The sequence below is a fragment of the Gopherus evgoodei genome, chromosome 11 (genome assembly GCF_007399415.2).
Source record: "Gopherus evgoodei ecotype Sinaloan lineage chromosome 11, rGopEvg1_v1.p, whole genome shotgun sequence".
NCBI classification, from domain to species: Eukaryota; Metazoa; Chordata; order Testudines; family Testudinidae; genus Gopherus; species Gopherus evgoodei.
Genome location: NC_044332.1, coordinates 44,456,140 through 44,478,376, shown reverse-complemented (window position 1 = coordinate 44,478,376; position 22,237 = coordinate 44,456,140). Strand labels below are relative to the sequence as shown.

The 22,237-nt window shown below is 41.7% G+C and overlaps 2 protein-coding genes across 12 annotated transcripts in view; both read right to left on the bottom strand.

The window, feature by feature from the left end:
• Nucleotides 1-22,237, bottom strand: part of LOC115659409 (sodium channel protein type 3 subunit alpha) — a 964,414-nt gene that overhangs the window by 692,968 nt on the left and 249,209 nt on the right. The window lies entirely within an intron of this gene.
• Nucleotides 1-22,237, bottom strand: part of SCN1A (sodium voltage-gated channel alpha subunit 1) — a 173,153-nt gene that overhangs the window by 68,431 nt on the left and 82,485 nt on the right. For 6 of the 10 annotated variants that reach the window (XM_030579451.1, XM_030579452.1, XM_030579453.1 and 3 more), the window contains 8 exons: nucleotides 21,400-21,672; nucleotides 8,533-8,596; nucleotides 7,679-7,820; nucleotides 7,294-7,500; nucleotides 5,985-6,284; nucleotides 4,799-5,179; nucleotides 3,507-3,639; nucleotides 189-427 (listed from right to left, as the gene is read on the bottom strand). In XM_030579451.1, the coding sequence (XP_030435311.1) occupies nucleotides 189-427; nucleotides 3,507-3,639; nucleotides 4,799-5,179; nucleotides 5,985-6,284; nucleotides 7,294-7,500; nucleotides 7,679-7,820; nucleotides 8,533-8,596; nucleotides 21,400-21,672 (1,739 nt within the window). The remainder of the gene's footprint in view (nucleotides 1-188; nucleotides 428-3,506; nucleotides 3,640-4,798; nucleotides 5,180-5,984; nucleotides 6,285-7,293; nucleotides 7,501-7,678; nucleotides 7,821-8,532; nucleotides 8,597-21,399; nucleotides 21,673-22,237) is intronic. The other 4 variants (XM_030579457.1, XM_030579458.1, XM_030579459.1 and 1 more) reach the window with 1 other exon arrangement.

Sequence of the window (22,237 nt, the reverse complement as noted above, 5' to 3'; positions counted from 1 at the left end):
CTTGAGAAAGGATTGAAGGTGGGAGTTCCAAAAATTTAGTGAAATACAGATCTAACTAAAGGACTACTAAATCAGTTAAAAAAAATACAGAAGAAATTCCTGCCTAAATCTATAATACAGATATATCTCCTTCAAAACCAAACCAATAAGCAAAATATAAAAGTCACAAGAGAAACTGAAAGACTTACCAGGTTTCCAACAGAAAGTACATTATTGAATTCGTCAGTCATTGGATAATGTTCCATGGCCATAAATAGTGTATTTAAAACAATGCAAATAGTTATAGCAAGATCGACAAATGGGTCCATCACAACTAAACTGACAATATGTTTTACTTTTAACCAATGTGGACTGCAGTCCCAGATCAAGAAGATGTTTGCAAATTTGTACCAGCATGGTGGGCATTTCTGTCTTGATTCTTCAAGTTCTAAGGAAAAATGTGTAAAAAAAATAAACTGTAAAATATCCACATGCCATACTACACAGTGTCAAAGACCTCTTCAAAATCCTCTAGCCACATCTTCAGAGAATGGTTTAGCACAGCAGTTCTCAACCAGAGGGAGCCATGAGCAGGTTACAAGGAGTCCACCAAGCAGGGTCAGTGTTAGATTCTCTGAGACCCAGGGTAGAAAGCCAAAGCCCCATCATGCAGGGCTGAAGCCTGTGTCCCTGAACCCCACCAGTCAGGGCTCAACCCAAAGCCTAGACCAGGGATCGGCAACCTTTCAGAAGTGTTCTGACCTTAAAGTCTATGAGTCTTCATTTATTCACTTTAATTTAAGTTTTCGCGTGTCAGTAATACATTTTAATGTTTTTTAGAAGGTCTCTCTCTACAAGTCTATATATTATATCACTAAACTATTGTCGTAGGTAAAGTAAACAAGGTTTTAAAAATGTTTAAGAAGCTTCATTTAAAATTAAATTTAAATGCTGATCTTACTCCGCCGGCCCGCTCAGCCCGCTGCTGGCTTGGGGTTCTATTCACCTAGGCTGGCAGCGGGCTGAGCAGGGCCTGCAGCTGGGACCCCAGCTGGCAAGGGGCCGGCAGCCAAAACACCAGACCAGCAGCAGGCTGAGCAGGACTGGCAACCAAGACCCCAGACTGGCAGTAAGGGGCTCAACTCGCCATCAGTCTGGTGTTCCATCCACTGGCTCCTGCCAGCCAGGGTCCTGGCCCCGCTCAGCCCGTTGCTGCTCTGGGGTTCCAGCCCTGCCCACACAGAGTGGGTACCTACCTTCTCCCTGGTTCTGTCCCATTCTCTTCCTCTCGCTCTGCACTGAGCTGAGGGTGGGGGTGCACTGAGCTCGGGCAGAGCTGGGGGTGAAGAAACAGGCTGGGAGTTGGGTGTAGGGTCTGGCCTGGAGCTAGAATAAGAGAGGAGGCTCAGGGTTGGGGCAGGAGGTTTGGCTGTGGAGTGCTTACCTGGGCAGCTCCCATTTGGTGTGAAGGGTGCAGGTGGGAATGTGGTGGGGGGTGCAAGAGCTTCCATTTGGTGCTCAGGTGGGGGTGGCGAGGTGGAGGGTGCAAGAGTCAGGGCATGGGGTGTGGTGGGCTAGGTATGTGTGCAGGAGTCAGGGCAGGAGGATGGGAGGTGAGGAGGGTGTGGGAGTCAGGGCAGAGAGCTTGGGGCATGTGAGGGGGGTGCAGGAGTCAGGGTATGGAGTGTGGAGGAGCTGGGTATGTGGGGGGTTGCCGGAGTCAGGGCTGGGGTCGTGGAGGGTGCAGGGGTCAGGGCAGCTGTCTGGGTATGTGTGAGGGGGGTGCAGCGGTCAGGGTAGGGGCATGGAGGGTATGGGGGGGTGCAGGGCTCAGGGCAGAGGATTGGGGGGGTTCAGGAGTCAGGGCAGGGGGCCTGGGCTGGAGTCGTGGGGATGCTCCCGGCCCCCTGCCCTGAGCAGCTCACAGCAGGGGGCTAGAGGGGATATGCCCTGATTCCACCCTCTTTCCCCAAAGCTTCATTCCTGCCTCTTCTCCTGAGCAGCGAGCACGCTGCAGCTGCCGTTTAGGCTCTGCTTCTCCCTCTCCCTCGCCCCCTCTCTCGAGGGCCATCAGCTGTTCCGCTGCGGGGAGAGAGAGGAGGAGGGGCAGGAACCCAGCACACTGGGGGAAGAGGTGGGGGAGGAGGGAGCTAGGCTGCTGGTGGAGGCTGCCTTGCAGAAGCAGCCAGCAGGACCAAGCTTCTGCATCCTGCCCCCACAAGAGACAGCAGTAGGCACAGAAGAGCAGGCTGGATCAAGCAGCATTTTTAATGGCACACTGCTGCCTGCTGGGGTCCTGGCCACCGGCCCCACCCAGCCCGCTGCCGGCCTGGGTTCTGTAGCAGGCTGAGCAGGGCTGACGGCTGGGACCCCAGCGGGCAGCAGTGTACCATTAAAAATTGGCTTGTGTGCCGTCTTTGGCACACTTCCCATAGGCTGCCAACCCTGGCCTAGGCTATTTAGCTTCATACGGCCCCTGTGGCTTGGAGCCCCAGGAAATTGCCATGCTTGCTTCCCCCTAATGCTAGCCCTGGCTTTTATATACAGACTGGTGGGCCGTAGATTTTTTACAGCATGCTGGGGGGGGGGAACCTCAAAAAGAAAAAGATTGAGACTTTCTGATACAGTAGGTGTGCACGTTAAATATTCATCTATTTGAAAACAAGTTATTATTTGAGCATAAAAACACACACTTATGCAGCCATTTTGTGCACAGTGATATGGATTTTTGCAGCTATGATGAGCTTTATAATAGCAAAATCAATGCATTGTGACCACATGACCTGGAATAGTCAAAAAACAATGACACAAAAGTCTCACTAAGTAACATGAGACAAACACATCAATTGGGAGTCCTTTTAGTCTATCTAGAAATATTTCCTGAGAGCATAGGTGCAGGAAGTAGAGGTGCGGTGGAGTGGGGGGTGCTGGCCCTGTGCCCTACTCCCCTGCCGCTGGCTCTGCACCTCGGGCCCTGTTCCCAACCCTCGGCCTGGGACTCCACTCCCGGGTCCTGTGCCTGGGGTTTGGGTCCTGGCTGCCGGCCCCACATCCAGGACCCCATTCCCAGCGCCCCGCCATGCACTCCGCTCCCTAACCCCACACCTGGGTCTCAGGTTCTGGCTGCTGGCCCCACTCCCCAGCCACTGGCCCCATATCTGGAGCCCCACGCCTGGCCCCTTGCTTTCAGGGCTCCACTCCCAGGCCTCCATGCCAGGCCCCATGCCCACCCCCAGCTGGTGCCACAGCTTTGGCACCCATACCTCTGTCCAGGTCCCCTGCCTCCCGGAGACATAGCTCTGCTCCCAGCCTCAGCTTGGAGGGATGGGGCACGGACAGGAGTATGGGGGCTGGCTTTCGGCACCCCCACTATTAAAAATGTTCCAGCGCCACTGGTACAGAAGGACAATATCAGGTTAAAATATACATACCTAAAATTATTGTTTTAGTTTCAAATGAAAGTTTCAGAAGTTCACTGAAAATACACTAAAGTCAATATTTAATATTAAATTCAATATTTTACACACCTTCCATAGTATTTGTGAGTATGCTAGCTATACTCATTGCTCTGTCTCTTTGAGCAGGGTCTTCCAGAAAATCCATGGAAACATGAAAGGAACTGGATCTTCTCTTTCTCGTTTCTGTTTCAGTAGTCATGCCCTGCAAATAGAATAATAATAAATAGGATCATCATCTTGAGTGATATAATAAGCTAACTACTATATATACTGAATTTCTAAATTTGAAGGAATACATGCTTCATGCAATTTAATTTTTTATTTAATTTATCATGCAAGACTTTTCTTATTTCGTGTATTAACCTAGCATTTTCAAAATATATTGAAGAAACTTTCTTGACTGAATCACTCATTCTCCAGTACAGTCAGTTACTAGAAATCCTCAGTTTAATACATAACATATGAAATTTGTGGGAGAGAAGTGTGAAACTCAATAATTATTCAATTATCTAAATCTCAATAGCAGTTATGAGAAGTGAGTCAAACACATTGAAAACCACTATATTATTGCAAAATGTTTTCAATTTGCAGATGTTTACTACTTCTTATAAAACGTCTCGTTGTAAAATTACAATGTATCCATCCAGTCCAAACAGCAACAAATAAAAAAAGTCTGATTTAGTCATGCTTCCACATGCTGGTATATTCCCAAGTACTCTAAGTGGACAACCTTGAAATAAGATAACCAAATACTTTTAGAGATATTCTGCTATCTGTATATACATATAAATTACAGCACATATGTGCACACAGACATTTTTGGTTTTGAAGCTGGGTGCATGAATGTGGTGCCTCAAGTAACTGTTTAGTTTATTTTCTATACTAGAGACCTACATATATATGATAGTGCTGAATGTATACTGTTATTATATTGCAATGAGCTGATAAAGCCCAATGTTATCAAAATTATCTACAACAAATTCAGGGTCATATTGACTAAATTAATATGGTAACATTTATTATATACTCTTTCTATTCATATAGTAAGTTGAAATCTTATCCAATGAGGCCAGATAGAGCTTTTTAATAGCTACAATAAGTCTACTATATTTTTAAGGGTATATAATAGACAAATACTTGCATATTAATTGGATATTTTTTCTCGTTAACTCTGAGAATTTTTGCAGGTAAATACTTAAATTTCAAACTTATTTTGTTAGTATATTAAAGGTATTACAAGATGCAGGAACATTCATAGCTGGCCAGCCAGGATCATTCCCAAGGAATTCCTTTCTGTAGAAAATACAGGCTGGTGCAGTAAGAAAAGGCCACCATGCCTGAGCTATTTAAATCTTCCTTACATTGTCATCAGTAGCTGGTTTATCTATTATCACCTCTGGCAGAAGTTGTCCAACAGGCGACGTAGGAACAGATGGTCCACCAACCAGGGAAACTATTCCATTGCAATCTACAGTGCTATGCATCTTCCCATTCGCTGGAAACATCGCCAGCACCCTGGATGACCTACTGGCCTGACTAATGTTACTGTTACGCCTTTCACCATGTCTTCGTGGCACAAAAAGAGAATCTCTTCTGCTATCATTATCTTCAAAAGTGCTATGTTCATCATCAGCAAAGTCATTTTCTGATCCTATATCCCTTGCTCGACCTCTGAAGCTGAAAAGACTCGTTTTGCTGTTGCGTCTTGGGGAAAACAAGGAGCCACGAATGCTCAGCAAAGACTGTAGGAAAATAAAAGAATATAATGATTAGCTGAAACCCTTAAACCCTATATATTTGTTTTTTTATAAAAATGGAGTTAACATGTTGTAGAAGTTTTTTTCATAAATAAAACTAATAATCTTTTCCAGGAACCAAATTTTGCTTTCAGATTTTCATATGCATTAATTTCACTGAACTCTCTTTGTAAATTTAAAAGCCACTATTCATGAATTAATACAACAAATACTGAACCTGAGCCACCTCAGCTCCTGTTGAAGCCAATGAGATATGTGAGTAAGGATCAATAACAAGATAACTGGTATAAAATGAGAATAGAACAGACATAAACATAGCATCCTCTACATAATTAAGCAAGACCTGGAAACATTAGTGAAGTACAAATAAAATCCATGGATATACTTATGGATGAGTTCTATAAAATGTAATAAGAATGAAACCAATGGGGTTCTACAGCAATTATTCTAAAACCATCATATAATATTGAACAGAGAATATATTTTTATAGAATTTTTAAACCAATTTATGGAATTCTATTACATATTATAGTCTGATTTACAAATTCTATAGAAAAGCTATCTGCATTAAATTCTATATGGATTTTTTCAAGAAGTTATCTGTATCAGTTAGGTAAAATTCTCTTGAAACACCGGCAACAGTAAAGTTAGTTAGAATTAAATAAAAGTTTGGTGTCTTCCTTCTTCATGTAGTAAAATCACTGTTATACCTGTGATACTGCAACAGTTTTTTCTGAAAGCCCATGATGCTTCCAATACACTTTTCAACTAGCAACACTTTACACAGTACCTGGTGGGGGGACGAATACTTTTTTTCATATGTCAATCTGTTCCCTTCAATGGAAAATCGGAAAGTTTTCTTTCTGATGCTGCCTTCTGATTCAGATTTTTGAAATTCATCTTCATCTTTCTCCTCTCCTCCATATTGTTCTTTCTGCTTTCTCTTCTTCCTTCTGTTCCTCCTCTCTTTAGCACTCTTTGAACTCAACTTTGACACGTCAGAAGAACTTTCTGAGAGTCCCCCTATTCCACCTTCTGCACTGGGATCTCTTGACCCAGCAGAGGCTGTTGCTACTGCTACTGCTGCTGCCTGCCATATCACAATAAATACTTCTATTATTAGATCTACCAATGAAAAGCACTATAAAAGCTACATATCATCATTATTACTAGCCAGCACTCTAAAACATCAAACTTTTTAATTTCACTTCTAGAGAACTTTCCAGTCCAGTCTTTGGCTGATGCATCCTTTGCACACTGAGATTTTCAGGTAGCTGTACTCGCCTCAAACATTTTCTCTCACCTCTTTTCTGTATCCTTACTGTTTGCTAAAGTCACAGAGTGTTTCCTATGGCAGAGCAGATACCCGTTGTCTAAATATGTGCAGTTTCTGGCCATATCCATCCCCCCACCCTTCACATATTGCTTCTCTTCTTAAATTATAAGGTTTCCGAGGCATTTACTCTGCTGACTACATTATATATGCTATATCAGGCGTTGGCAACCTTTCATAAGTGGTGTGCCTAGTCCTCATTTATTCACTCAGATTTAAGATTTCACGTGCCAGTAACACATTTTAATGTTTTTAGAAGGTCTTGTCTATAAGTCTATAATATAAAACTCAACTATTGTTGAATGTAAAGTAAATAAGGTATTTAAAATGTTTAAGAAGCTTCATGCAGACCCCCAGGACTGGTGCCCCCGACCCTGGCAGTGAGAGTGTCACTGAAAATCAGCTCGCGTGCCACCTTCAGCACCTGTGCCATAGGTGGCCTACCCCTGTGCTATGGAATACAAATCCTCAATAAAAAACAAACAAATAGTGTATACATTCTTTTGAAGTCTCCTCTGGATCACAAAGCTGGGTTGCTAACAGCAAAATGTTTTTATTTCCAGCAATGAAAACCTCTGAGCCGGCTCTGTTCTTGAAGACAGAGTGGGCCTACCCATTGTTATAGGGAATACTTAATAACACAGAATTCTAAACCCATTCTAAATCTGATGACCAATATCTATAGAAAACTCATCTGGATGCACTAATACAAGATTACAATATGATAAACAATTTAACTGATAAATATATAAAATCACAGTTATACCTGAGCTACTTCTTGTTGCTTTCTCAGCTGTTCAAGCATTTGCTGAAATTCTGCCTCTTTCTGTTCTGCTTCTTCCATATTTGCTTGATTCTGCTCTTCATAGGCCATGGCAACAACAGCCAGAATCAAGTTAATCAGATAGAAAGAGCCCAGGAAAATCACCAGAACAAAAAATATCATGTATGTTTTGCCAGCAGCACGTAGTGTCTGGAAGTAATAATATATACAGCTTTATTAACTTTTTAATGTTACTGTGTGAATTAATCACCTACTTTTCATTTTGTAGGACTCCATCATCATTAGATTATATGACAGATGTAACAGAATTGATATTAAACTCTTTGTATAATTTGATAGTATAAAAATACTTAGTCTTTGTTCTCACCAGCTGATAAAGGTTTTCCCAGTAGTCCTGAGTCATCAGTCGAAACAGTGACAAGAATGCCCAGCTGAATGTGTCAAAACTTGTGTAGCCATAGTTGGGATTTCTACCAGCTTTCACACATATATATCCTTCTGGACATTGACTACAAAAGGAGAGATATTAGGCATTATCTTTTACAATTATTCTAATATCAGAGGATACTAGGTCCTGATAGAAGTTTGGGATTATGAAGTACTGTTTTTGGTCAGTTCATCAGACAGGAACTCCTATCAGTTGGACAGAGCTCTACTCTACAAAATTACATTTGAAGACAGCTGAAAAATTGTGTATAACATTAAAATGCAAATAGAAAATGCCCTTCACAGAATTGTGTTTCTTAGCAACACTTGCATATTGCCTTAATACCAAACTGTCAACTATTTAGTTTCAAACTCTAAAACACAATGTAAATTCTTGATTAATAATATTTTCACCTTCAAATGTCTGTCTCCATATTCTTCACGCACCCTTGCAATAGCCTGATATTCTTCAGCAATCAGCACATATGCAGCTGGGACTGTTGAGGAATTTATGCCTCCCTAACTGGTACTTCTGTTACTTCTCAACCAGCCAGAAGCATGTGTTACTATTGAGTGTCTTTGAATTGGCTACCAGTGAAGAATAAACTGACTTGTCCTGACCAGATCAGTGAGCTATGATTGGGAACTCAAGTCCAGGATCAGACATCTAAAATCAAATCCCAATGGCATATATTTCATTGAGCTGGTCAGTCAAATTATTCCAGGATATATATCTGAATATGCTGCATCCTATTTCTACATAGTACAGTAAAATGTCATAAAACATATCCTTACCCTGCATCTGAGCCATTTCCACAAAGCAGAGCATCATTTTGCCCTTCCAGAACGTAAAAATGACCTGTTTAGAAAATAATTTTGATAAAATTGTAAGAATATACTACATAAATCTTCCACCACTACATACTGAACTCATTTAAATAATGTTGAATAAACCCAGTCCTTTACTTTACATGAGTAATTCTACCACAGACAACATGAAGAGTTTTATGAAACATTTTTATGATGGTGGATAGTTTTTGACTGGTATGATTTTACCTCAGAGGAGTTAAGGGGCTGATTCTCAGAAGTAAGAACTACACATCTGAGCTCCAAAATTCCAAAATAATACATTTGACTAAAACAAAGTAAACTGATACATTATTACTACTGCTTTACTATTCAGAATAAAATAAAATTATTTTCACAATTCAACTATAAACCAGCATAAATGATTTCTTCAACATGAACATGAAATCAAAGTGACAATATAAATTGTCAGAAAAATGATATCTTTAATTTATACTATCAATGTGTCAAATAGCATCAAGAACCCTGATAGATGCTGTTAGAGCTGAATGAATTGTACATTTTTCCTTTCAAATGTGCAATGAACATTTTCTTCAAAGTTCTTTTCAACTTTCCCTTACGGTACTTGTTGACTATAGGTCTCGTGCCAGTATTTAGCCTTAGATGGAGTTTACCACCCGCTTTGGCCTGCATTCCCAAGCAACCTGACTCCAAGAAGACCCGGTCCCGGCGCGCCGGGGGCCGCCACCGGCCTCACACCGTCCACGGGCACCTCTTAATGGTTTCACGCCCTCTTGAACCTTGAGCCTTGAACGGGCGTGAAACCGTTAAGAGGTGCCCGTGGACGGTGTGAGGCCGGTGGCGGCCCCCGGCACTCTGGGACCGGGTCTTCTTGGAGTCGGGTTGCTTGGGAATGCAGGCCAAAGCAGGTGGTAAACTCTATCTAAGGCTAAATACTGGCACAAGACCGATAGTCAACAAGTACCGTAAGGGAAAGTTGAAAAGAACTTTGAAGAGAGAGTTCAAGAGGGCGTGAAACCGTTAAGAGGTGCCCGTGGACGGTGTGAGGCCGGTTGCGGCCCCCAGCGCGCCGGGGCCGGGTCTTCTTGGAGTTGGGTTGCTTGGGATTGCAGCCCAAAGGGGTGGTAAACTCCATCTAAGGCTAAAGGAACATTTAACATTTTGTGGAACTTTATTTTGTATGTATTTGTTTTAGTACATAGAATTTACTCTATTTTACAAGATTTTGGCTAATCTGATTTAATGAGACATTTTTTTGACTAGCATTACCGAAGCCTCAACTGTTGCACCTATAAATAACTGTAGCTGTCAGAGGCAACTAGTCATTAGAGACTAATAAGTTTAAGATCAACCAATAATTCCACAGCTGTCAGACACTCTAAACAATGTAGGAATGCTTTCATTGTAGAGTTAGCCTAGGTGACCAGCACACAGGTCTGAGCACCAGGGTTAGCCTAGCCCAGGCATGAGCAGCCACAATGCAAAGCCATACTCAAGTTACTGTGTCCTCACAGGTGCTATACTCACCTGTATGTGTCATATCCCATGGTTCTTTATGCTACAGAAAGCTGAGCTGCTTTATGATTCTTACCCAATGAATGTGGGAGAACTTGTCTGTCCTTTTGGGCACACAAGGGGAATTGATGGAAGGCACTGAAGGACTATCAGCACTTAAGTGATTTAGCCTGCATCCCCAGTGAAAAGTGGGTGAGTTAACAGCCTGAAAGAACACATACCCCAACTATCTCAGCTAGGCTAGACTGAAAGTACAACTAAAATCAGGTGAGAGGTTGGGGCAACACCTGGGTGTGACAAATAATATGGACACTTGGAAGAACCAAATACTATTGTATCATCTTTATACATGTTATATGTATTTTTATGCGCTAGGGATTGTATTCTTGCTCCATGGGAAGAATTAAGGGATCTAAAGTAGCTGTTACCACTCAAGAAAGAGAGCTTGTAGTCATTGTGGATAGTTCTCTGAAAACATCCACTCAATATGTAGCAGCAGTCAAAAAACCTACCAGAATGTTAGGAATCATTAGGAAAGGGATAATTAATAAGACAGAAAATATCATAATGGCACTATATAAATCCATGGAATGCCCACACTTTGAATACTGCATGCAGTTCTGGTTGCCCCATCTCAAAAAAAGATATATTAGAATTCGAAAAGGTACAGAGAAGGTCAACAAAAATGATTAACAGCTTCAACATGTGGAGAGTTTAAAAAGATGGACTGTTCAGATTGGAAAAGAGCTGACTAAGGGGGATATGGGAGAGATCTATAAAATCATGAATGGTGTGGAGAAAGTGATTTAGAGGCAGCAAGTTTAAAACAATCACAAGGAAATACTTCTTCACACAATACAGTCAACCTGTGGAATTCGCTGCCAGGTGATGATTTGAAGGCCAAAACTATAACTGGATTCAAAAAAGAATTAGATTAAGTTCATGAAGAATAGGTCCACCAATGGCTATTAGCCAAGATGGTCAGTGATATAACTCCACGCTCTGGGTGTCACTAGCCTCTGACTGCCAGAAGCTGAAGGTGGACAACAGAGGAGGGATCACAAGATGATCATCCTGTTCTGTTTATTCTCTCTGAAGCACCTGGCACTGGCCACTATCTAAAGAGAGGATACTGGGCTAGATGTACCATTGGTCTGACCCAATATCTCCATTCACATGTTCTCATGGGGAAGCTGCAGTTTCTTGGGGTACAATTAATGAAAATTACTGGGGTATCATTAATGAAAATCCCTTTGAAAGTAACAAAATCTGGAGAAGCCTTTTCCCAAGGGAAACTGCATGTAAGGTTTGACCTGGTTAAAAAGACCTACCAAATAAAGAATTGAAAACTGTATAGAGTGACCATCTTGATGTGGAGAGAAAGAGGTCACTTTCATCTGATCCAAGAACTGACATGAGACTGTGATTAGAGGGACAGTCTCTGCAAGAGGACCTGAAGTACTTTAAATCTGCTAGGACCTGCGTGTGGAAGATGGATGATACTTGGTAAGCTAGGCATGCATAATATCTGTTTATTGTTTTCAAGATATGTCTTTTCTGTAAGGCTTTTGCTCAGAATAAATAATACTTTGCTTTATGAAGGCTGGCTGGCCACTGGTTAACCCTGTCACTGGCTCTGAAAGAACAGGATGTCAGGTGCTGAACTAAGTCAGACCTGCTTAAGTGATCACAGTGAATTGCAGGAGGAATTGCAACCAAAATCACCAGTCAAGAAGGAGAGAGTTGGAGGACTCCACTCCAAGACAGGTGATGTAGGGTGCCTTCAAGGAGACCATAAAGTGGTCTCAGGTGCAGTCACCTCAGGAATTGTAATGCTGGGTCACAGCCTAAGCTAAATCTGCAGTGAACACCTACTCTGTGCAGTGTGTCTGATGGACACAAGAGTGCAGTACCACCTGCTGTAGCAAAGTGTTTCCTAATGGGACAGGAACTGCAACAGTACATCTGTTGCTACTGGAAAAATTTTTGCTCTGCAGCACATAGACTGAAGGCAGAAGAAAATGGTAACAGAGAACAGGTTTCTAGCAGGCTAATTCAGAGTACTGGTCACATTGAACATGCTCAGTGCAGCCACAGTCCTTCACTGCTACTTTGTTTCTTCTTCTTCTTCAGGCTCAGCAATAAGTAAAAGGTGTATGTTTGTGACTTCTGACCTGATAGTGTGGGTATCAGTTAGGAAGTAGGTAGTGAGCCTAGGAAAGGGTTTTCTGAGTCTGGAGGGCTGTACATGTGTATGTGTGTGGAGGGAAGGCTGTATTAATGACCATCAATTGTCAGGAACTTGTTTTTATGTCTTATCCAAAAAGTGGCACCTCCAGAAATTCTGAAGATGTTGTCCATCTGGGCTGAAAGGTTAATAATAGTCATACAGGCACTAAGGATTTGAGTATGGCTCACTCAAAGAGGAAAATAAGTACAGAATTAGTTTTTAAAGAAACAAAAAGAGAAGATTAAAAGGAAAAAGAGAAATGGCAAAAACAAGGAAAAAAGACAGAAAGAGGAAAATTTCAGTACAGTGAAGTTGGGATGAGAAAGACAGATGATGCAAAGTGGGGAGAACACAAATGTAGGTGAGAAGGGAGAGAAGACACAAATATAAGCGGTAGCCAAAATTAACATAATGCCTTAAAAACTAAAGCAAACTAAGTGTATAGCACAATTCAAAACTTCAGTTCATAATGAAGCCCTATTGCACCCATATACTGAGATTTTGGAGGACTGATCCTAAATGTTTGATTTCCTTCTCCGAAGAGTTGAAGGGACACTTGTCAGGGTTGATGCTTGCTGAAAAATCACATTTTATAGAATGTTCTCTTGGCACTGAAAAACTACCAACAACCTAGAAAAAAAACATGCAGCCATATTAAATCTGCTGCTCTGAAGCCTGGTGACTCATCCTACTCAAACCCAGGATGCTGGTATTTTTGTGATTTCAGAGATGCATGTGACGTATCTCATTTGTCCCGTCACGCCCATACTTTTCTTGCCTGCTCTATTTTAAGAGCTGGGAAGATAATGAAATTGACACGCATCCCACTGTGGTCATGCTGGCAGCATTCTGCAATAAGAGATTCAAATATACAGCCCCATAAAAAGCTTGAGTAAATAGGAACTGTATGTGAAGTAAAGGGATGGAACTACACTGAGACCACTTTTCACAAAGCCATTGAGTAGGCAAAGTTCAGTAAAGTTTTCTTTTCTAACCAATCTGTATGTTTACCACTTGTACACATTTCTTCAATTTTAAGACAATTTACTGATCTTACAGATACCAAAAAATTGAAAAACACTAGTTTTTCACATTAGCCTGGGAATGAGTTTAGAAACCACGCTTAAAATTTGTTTATAAAAAGTCTCACAAAAACAGTTACTAGCTTTGTGTGTACATAACCAAATTATGTTGGAACTATGTTTAAATATTATACAGCCAAACTGGTTAGAAATAGGTTTTTGTTGGAATCATACTTATGGAGAGTTTTAACAATCTACATTTGGTCCTCCGTAGATGGGGCTAAACAAACTTACTGAATCAAATGGAACAAAGAGATTGACTGGAATCTGAAGCCTTCCAGCCAGTCAATGCACCAAGGTAATACTACGTTCAAGGAGACTACTTATAAGAGTATAGTTGACAAGATTTAGCTCTGTATATCAATTTTCTCTCAAATAAAGTAAATGACAGTTGCGTGGATAAGTGAGTTTATTAGGGTGAACCTTAATTGTTCATTACTTCTGATTGTTTAAAATTGTGACCATAATATATTACATTAACTTACAACTTAGAATATTTGATTCATATGTGAGTATGTGTATGACAAACACAGAATAACATTATTAAGGTTGCAAAGTCAAGCACTCAAAAATTAGGAAATGCCAGAATTAAGGTTGTCTATACAGTGCACTGTGTCTGCATTGTGATACAGTCTTTAATTACATGATCACATACTATTTTTACCACAATTCCCAAGCTGCACTCAGTGCACAAAATGGTTGGTACTCACTTGAGAAGATATTTAATATTTTGTTTTCTCCTCATTGCTTAACGTGTGCACCCAGACCTTATTTACTGTATACTATTCAAACTGCACCAGATGGAATTATTAATTTCCTCATGGGCTTTTCTACAGTGCTTATCGTTATAGTATCTAAGTGCTTCACAAATGTTAATGAATTTATTATCACAATGCCCCAGTGAGATGAGTGGTTATTATTATCCCCATTTTAGAAACAGGGAACTGAGACACAGAGAGATTAAGGTCAGAAGTATGCACTAATTTTGGGTGCCCAATTTGAGACACCTGATTAGTATTATATGTTAAAGTATAGCTCCCCATTGACTTCACTTGCAGCTGTGAGTACTCAGCACTTCTGCAAATCAGACTTCACAGTCTTGGGTCAGACACCCAGAAATTGAGGAATGCACAAAAAAAGCAGTAAGTATCCTTTTCTTCTTCGAGTGCTCGTCCCTACATATATTCCACATGAGGGTGACTGGCAAGCAATACTCAAATGTGGGCAGGAGCAATGATGCAGGATTACAGATGCTTATAACACTGCAGATCCAAAGGTGTCAGCAGAAGAGGCTTGGGCCAATGTGTAATACTTTGCAAAAGTGTGGCGGAACTCCAGGTTTCCACCTTACAAATGTCCAGCAGAGGGACTTCTTGAAGATATGCAACTGAGTTTCTCCTGCGCTCTAGTAGAATGGACCCTTACTTCATCCAGGGGCAGACAGATGCGCCATCTGATAAAGCCAATGGATGATACATCCAAAAATCCACTTAGAGAGTCTTTGAGAAGATATTTCTTGACCCAGAGCTTGTTCTGCTACAGCAACAAATAGCCCTAGGGATTTCTCAAAGAATTTTATCCTTTGCAAATAGAATGCCAGTGCTTGTCTGACACTGAGAGAAGGAAGTTTCCTCTCTTCACTGAAAGCATGAGGCCTTGGGAAGAAAACCAGTAAGTGAATCCATTGATTTATGTGGAATTCAGCAACTTCCTTTGGGATGAATTTTGGATGAAGGAGAAAGGATCTTTGTGGAATGTAGTATATATTGGGTACCTTTAGCGAGGCGGTGTGGCTCCCCTCCTCCCCAGGGAGGGTTGAGCCCCGTCAGTCACCCCCCAGGGCGGAACCGCTGGGAGGAAGTCCCGCCCCTCAAAGGGTCAGGCGGCGACCTGGAAGGATAAAAGCCAGGCCCCAGCCCTCAGTCAGGGCTCGGCCGCCGGCAGGAGCAGACGTGCCCGCTGACCCTCATCACCGGGAAGCCGCTGAGGCCCGAGGCCGGTACAATGAGGAGCTGCCGGAGCAGCCCCGCAGTCACTACGATGAGGAGCTGCCGGAGCTGCCCAGCAGTCGCTACGATGAGGAGCTGTCAGAACTACCCCGTCCTTACTACGGCCCCGAGGAGTCATCAGACCAGACCTGGCCCTCCATCCTGGAGGTATTCCCGGACCTACCGCCTTGCCCTGACTGGGAGGAACCCATGGTGCTGGACGCCCCAGGGGACCAGGTAGGAACCAGAGGGGGAGGCTGGAAGTATCCCGGGGGCAGCTGACTACAGTCAGGCTGCAGAAGGCCCTGCGCCTATGTCAGTGTGTTTCGGTCAGGACTCCCCCCCCACTGACTGCCACTAGCGGCGTCAGCCGCTACTAGGGCCCCGGACTGGAACGCAGAGGACTGGGTGGGCCTGCGTTCCCCCTGCCACCTGTAATCGGGTGGCAGACTCCCCCCCTATTGGCTTTGCCACTGCTCTGCCCTGCCTCAAAGGGCCAGAGCCAATAAACTGCTACTGTGCTTGTTGGTGCCCTGCCCGAGCCAAGGGCTTGGCCCCTCTTGACTTTGCCGCTGCTCTGCCCTGCCCCAAAGGGCCAGAGCCGAGAAACTACTGCTGCATTTGTTGGTGCCCCGCCCGATCCAAGGGCCGGGCCCCCATTATTTAACTGTGTCGCTGTTCGGTCCCATACACAGGGCCTGAACCGCCAGAGCGGACTGCGGTCCCGAGGGCAGAGGCCCTCTGACGACGAGACGAGGCCGGTGAGGCTCCCCTCCTCCCCAGGGAGGGTTGAGCCCCGGCACCCCCTCATCCACAGTACCCCAGGAGGGACCCCAACTCACCCATCCTCCTGACCTGCGTAATTGTGACCAGGAAGCCAACTTTCATAGATAGGTCAGATATGGAGGACACACCCAATGGTTCAAAAGGAAGCTTCGTACGTGTTGAAAGTACAAGACTGAGGTCTCACTGCAGCATTGGCTTCACTACTGGTGGAAGAAAGGTCCTGGTCAAAACTTTTTGGGATCTAGTTGATACGGAGTTAGTAAAGATATGCACTGACTGTTGCTAAGTGAACTCACAGTGAGCTAATTGAGAGACCTGACAACTTGAGGGTAAGGAGAAAATCTAAAATAGCAGGAATACCTGCGCTCACTGATGATATCTGGTTCTATTGTGCCCATGTAGCGAAACCCTCCAGTGGCTAGGTAACATTTTCTGGTAGAATCTTTCCTGTTGTTATTAAGAGTAAGTTGTACAGCCCCAACATGAACACTCTAGGTCTGATGTTCTAGGTCTGATGTCCATCCAAATACGAAGCCATGAGTGAAGAGAATCCATGTTGGAATGCCTGAACCTGCTGCTTTCTTGAGTTTGCAGGTCTGGGAAAAACTGAATGCTGACAGGCTGATGGACTGACATTCGTAGGAAGTCTGAAAAGCAGAACTGTCTGGACCAAATGGGTATGATAAAAATGAGTCATTCTTTGTTGTGACGAATCTTCCATAGAATCCTGAATAGTAGCGGGATGGGAGGGAAGGCATACCTCAAGTGGCCTATCCAGGATAATATGGGACATCACCGTAAAGTCCTGACTTTGTGCTGCTCTAGAAAAATATACATTGAACTTCTTGTTCATCTGGAACACAAACAGGTCCCAAGATGGTGTTTTCCATTGTGTGAAGATGATCAGTACTGAATTGTGTAATTCCCATTTGTGATTGATCAAGAAATGTCTGTTGAGGCTCTCTGACAGCAAGTTCTGGACACCTAGGAAGTACATTGCAGATACTGTGATGAAGTTCTGGATTCACTAGTTCCATAAGTTGAATGGGTGCATGCATAGTAGAAGGGATTTTGCCCCTGCCTGTTTGTTTATATAGGAGACGGTCGCTGTGTTGTCTGACATTTCTCAGACATATCAAGATCGTATAAGTTGAAGGAATTCATTGCTGGCTGGCCTGACTGCTCTTAGTTCCCATGTACCTTGTGCTATGTGACCATCCAAGGGGAACCATCCAAGGATAAGTCTGGCATGTTGAGTGTGGGAGGTAGGAAAGGGACTCCAATACATATATGTCTGGGTTCATCCACCAGGTGAACAAAGCCCTGACATTGACAGGGGTTGTCTCTATAGAGTTCATGGTGTGCCTGTCTGGCGTATACACTGAGCAGAGCCAGGCTTTCTGACAACAGAGCTGTAGCCTGACAAATGGGTTACACAGGTAATGTGTTCTAACATGGAAAGACAGGCCTGGAACATTGTTTCAGGTCTGTGAGATGACTTGGGTTATTAGACTGCTCATGGCATGGTATCTGTACACAGGGAAGAAGGCCCTTGCTGTGGCTGAGTCCATGGTCACCACTATAAAGTATATGATATGCGGGTGAATCAGGGTAAACTTTTCCACATTTTGCAGATTCCAAGGATACCAGGAGATGGAATAATGACAAGGTTGCTGATAGTACTTTTAGGCAAGAACTGTTAGAAGTCAGTGACCATTTTTTCTCAGCTGTGCTGTCACCACTGGAAAGACCTTCATGAAGACTCTGGGTCTGCTGCCAGACCGAACAGGCATACCCTGAACTAGTAATGTTCCTGATTTATCAGAAAACTATAAAAACCACTAACAAACTAAATACAATTATATTTACAGAGATGAAGACAAATTTGATGGGAGAAGGATTCTGACTTAGACCATGTGATGGTAAGAAGGAACTGGAGAGATGGTCACATTGCAGAACACAAGGGAAACCAAGATGCAGGTATGGATCAATGGACACTACTTGCAAGATTTTTTCAGCTTCAAGCGCATGAATACCCCATGCGTGGAATACACAGAGGGACCAAGGACTTTACTTTTCACTGAGCTCTAATAATTAATTATGAATTCCAGAACTCATCAAGTCACTTGTTGTTATACATATTTTTTCTAGCCTTCTAGGAAAGAAATCTAACACTTTGGTAATTCTAATCATTTCAAACTGGCCCAGAAGACCTGCTTTGATATTCAAATCAATTGGCTGTGTGATTTTCGTTCCTAGTAGCATTCCCTTATGCTAGATTTACTGAGAAAGGCCATACATTTAGTGGCTTTGCTATTGAAAGTGAAATAACGAAAAGAGAAGATATTCAGAATTGCTAAGGTCAGCAGTGCTCACATCAAGGATATATTCTTCTTCAAAGGTGTATTCAAGGACATGGATATCAGCTAGCATTTAAAAATAAAAGATGAGGGCTTGATTTCTTTTTCACACAGCGTAGCTCCACTGTCCTCAACACTGTGATTTACTCTGGTGTAAGTGAGAAGAGAATACAACCTATAGCTCCCATGGAAAATGTCCAGAGATTTTAGAATTCTTATATAGGGCTCAATCATGACTTTGCCATGAGCAGCATGTACGCACAGGCCAGCATGTTATTGCATTGCCTCAAGAGTGGCTCAGAAAACAGACTGTCTCAGAGAGTCCCCTCCCCGTTACCACTTGCTCACTTCTTGCTCATCTGCATAAGACAAAATAATAGCTCTGAGGAGGCAGCTTCCCTTCTGTGCCGATACCCACCATGTGGGTAGCTGGCGCAGGGAAATATGGGGCACCTTTCACCTCTTTCCCTTATTAACTGTTCCTGAACCTCAGTGTAAATACACTGAAGACCAGATGGCAACTTCAATTCTGCAATCATTTCCCTAGATCACTAGAATTTTCTCTCTCATCCTAGCATAACCTGATTCCTCAAAGGCTTCAGATCATCTATATCAGCCAACATGAAATCTCACAGTTCAGATTTATAATTAAATCGATTATAAGGCCAGAAGGGACCAATGTGACCATCTAGTCTGAGCTCCTGAATAACACAGGACATAGAACTTGCCCAAACTAATTCCTGGTTGGATTAGAGCAAGTGTTTCAGAAAGACAGCCAATCTAGAGTCTAAAATTTCCAGTAATGGAATCGGTACCATAACCATTGGTAAGTTGTTCCAATGGTTAATTAGCCTCACTGTTAAAATATGTGCACTTCATTTCCAGTCTAAATTTGCCTAGCTTCATCTTCCAGCCATTAGATCTTCTTTACTTTTGTTTGCTAAATTAAAGGGTCCTTTATTATCAAATTTCTGTTCCTCGTGTAGAAACATATAAATGGTCATCAAATCACCCCTTAACCTTCTCTTTGACGAGCTAAAGAAATTGAGCTCCCTTCAGTCTTTCAGTATAAGGCGTGTTTTCCAAACCTTTAATCATCCTTATGGCTTGTCTCTGAATCCTCTCCAATTTATCAACACCCTTCTTGAACTGTTGACACCAGAACTGTATTCCAGTAGCAGCTGCACCAGTGGCAAATACAGAAGAAACATGACCTCCCTACTTCTACTTTATATTCCCCTGTTTATTCAGGTGAGCTACTGTTGAGCTGATTATCTCCCAGAATCACCAAGTCTCTCTCAGAGTTACTACTTCCCAGGATAGAGTACCTCATTCTGCAAGTATGGCCTACATTCTTGCTTCCTAGAATCATGACTTTATATTTGGCAGTGTTGAAACACATATTGTTTGCTTGTGCCCAGCTTATCAAGCAATCCAGATCACTTTGTATCAGTGATCTATTCTTTTCAATATTTATCACTCCTCTGATCTTTGTGTCATCTGCAAACTTGATCAGTGATGATTTTATATTTTCTTCCAGGTCATTGATAAAAATGTTACATATCGTAGAACTAAGAACTGCTCCCTGCCGGTCCCTATTATAAATATACCAACTCAATTATGATTCCCCAGCTACAACTGCATTTTGAGACCTGTTAGCCAGTTTTTAACCCACTGAATGTTTGCAATGGCAATTGTATATAATTTCAATTTCTTAATCAAAATATCACGCAATAGCAAGTAAAATACCTTACAGAAGTTTGAGTATATTACATCAATACCATTACATTTATCAACCAAATTTGTAATCAAATATTAAAAAAGATATCAGGTTAGTTTGACAAAATCCATATTCCATAAATCCATGTTGACTGGCATTAAGTATATTACCCTCCTTTAATTCTTTATTAATCAACTCCTGCATTGGCCACTCCATTACTTTGCCCAGGATCAATGACTGGCTGACAGATTTATAATAAGACCTGGGTCATCTTGTATACCCTTTGTTAAATATTGGACTAACATTAACTTTAGTTTGATTGTCAGTTATGGAAAGATCCTCTTGAGGCTATGGACAATTATTCCTTTGAATTTTTATTTAAGAGCTAAAATCACAACTGAAACCAGGATACTGTTAGTATTTTACAGCTTTGAAAGAACTATTTCTTGAAAGAAAGTTAAGGGGGGGGTGGAAATCCATTTCATACCACAGTGCCTGACTGAGATCTCCATTGTACTGTCAAGACAAGCCATTCATTAATCTGAGACTGGTGGATGTGACATTTAGAGTAAAGAAAATAGAAAAAAAAAACTACCTTTTTTCCCTCTCAAATTAATAGTCATAGTATGCGATTTTAAAAACTGCTCAGCACTAGCTTCACTCTTTTCCCCTCAAAATCCATGATAAAATTCCCATTGACTTCCATGGAAGCTGAGGTATGCCACCATTGAGCACTTCTGTAACTTCTACTTGTACTGCCCAGCTTAACATGGAATTGTAGTGAAAGTTACTGATGTTTGTATTTAGAAAACAGCATCTTTTCATAAATATTGAATTGTGTTCTCTATCTTCGTGCTTATTTTCTGTGAGAAAGATAAAAATGTCAGCTATCATTAGAATTTGTAATTAAAATTCAAAAGCAGGCAAAAGAATGCCATTCAGTTTTTGAAGTTCTAGAAAATGTCCACTTGTTACCCTTTTGACAAATTTAGTCCTATTGAATCAGTAACACTTTTGATAACTTTGGGTCGGACTGCTAACTTTGGGTTAACTCTGATAACTTTGGGATCAACATCAACACAATTTTACTTGCATCTATTTTCTGAAAAAATTAAATTACAAACAATTTAAGACTTAAATCAGTAATTCTTACGTTCATCCTCAATGTAGCCCTTCCAGTCAAACGGAGTCACTGTTACATTAACAAATGTACCATTTTCACCTATTGTGCTGTTAAAGTATGAAGTAATATTTGTTTCCAGAGTAAAATTGTCTGGAGGCCACTGCAAGCATTTATGCCTCAAATTGCCCATGAACAGCTGCAGCCCTATGAGTGCAAATACACTCAGGCAAAACACAGTCAGAATCATGACATCTGAGAGCTTCTTCACAGACTGAATTAGGGCTCCCACAATAGTCTTCAAGCCTGCAGACAGAAAGGGATTTTTATTATGATGCTCATCACATATTTAAAACATAAAAGTAACAATTTATACCGATAAAGTTAAAAATGTCATGCAGAAGCCCAAATAAATGGCTGTAATGTGCGTGAAATAACATTTTATGAAGAGTTTTATCTCTTGTGAAGATGAATGAATACTGAAAGTTTATGTTCATTTGAAATTGTGAATGTAAATGAATTGCACATGTTCCAAAACACTTGTTTTAATGCCAAAACAAGTGATTTTGTTATTCATGTTTTACATGAATCTCATGTAAAGAAAAATCTTTCTTTTTCACCATTTGCCAATGGTAAATTTTACTATTTGCCAATGCCTCCTGTCCCAAACCTTTGCTAGTATCAGTTTTATAACATACTGCATTGTTAACAACAATAGTAAAGAGTTTGTTAAACAGCAAATGGGATCAGATTAAAGTTATAAAACTGGAGAGGGTTTGGAAAATAATAGAACTTTAAGATAATAAATCCCCCATGCGATGCCCATGCTATTCTTTATTATCTTATTCCTTTATCTTCATTAGTAAATCAT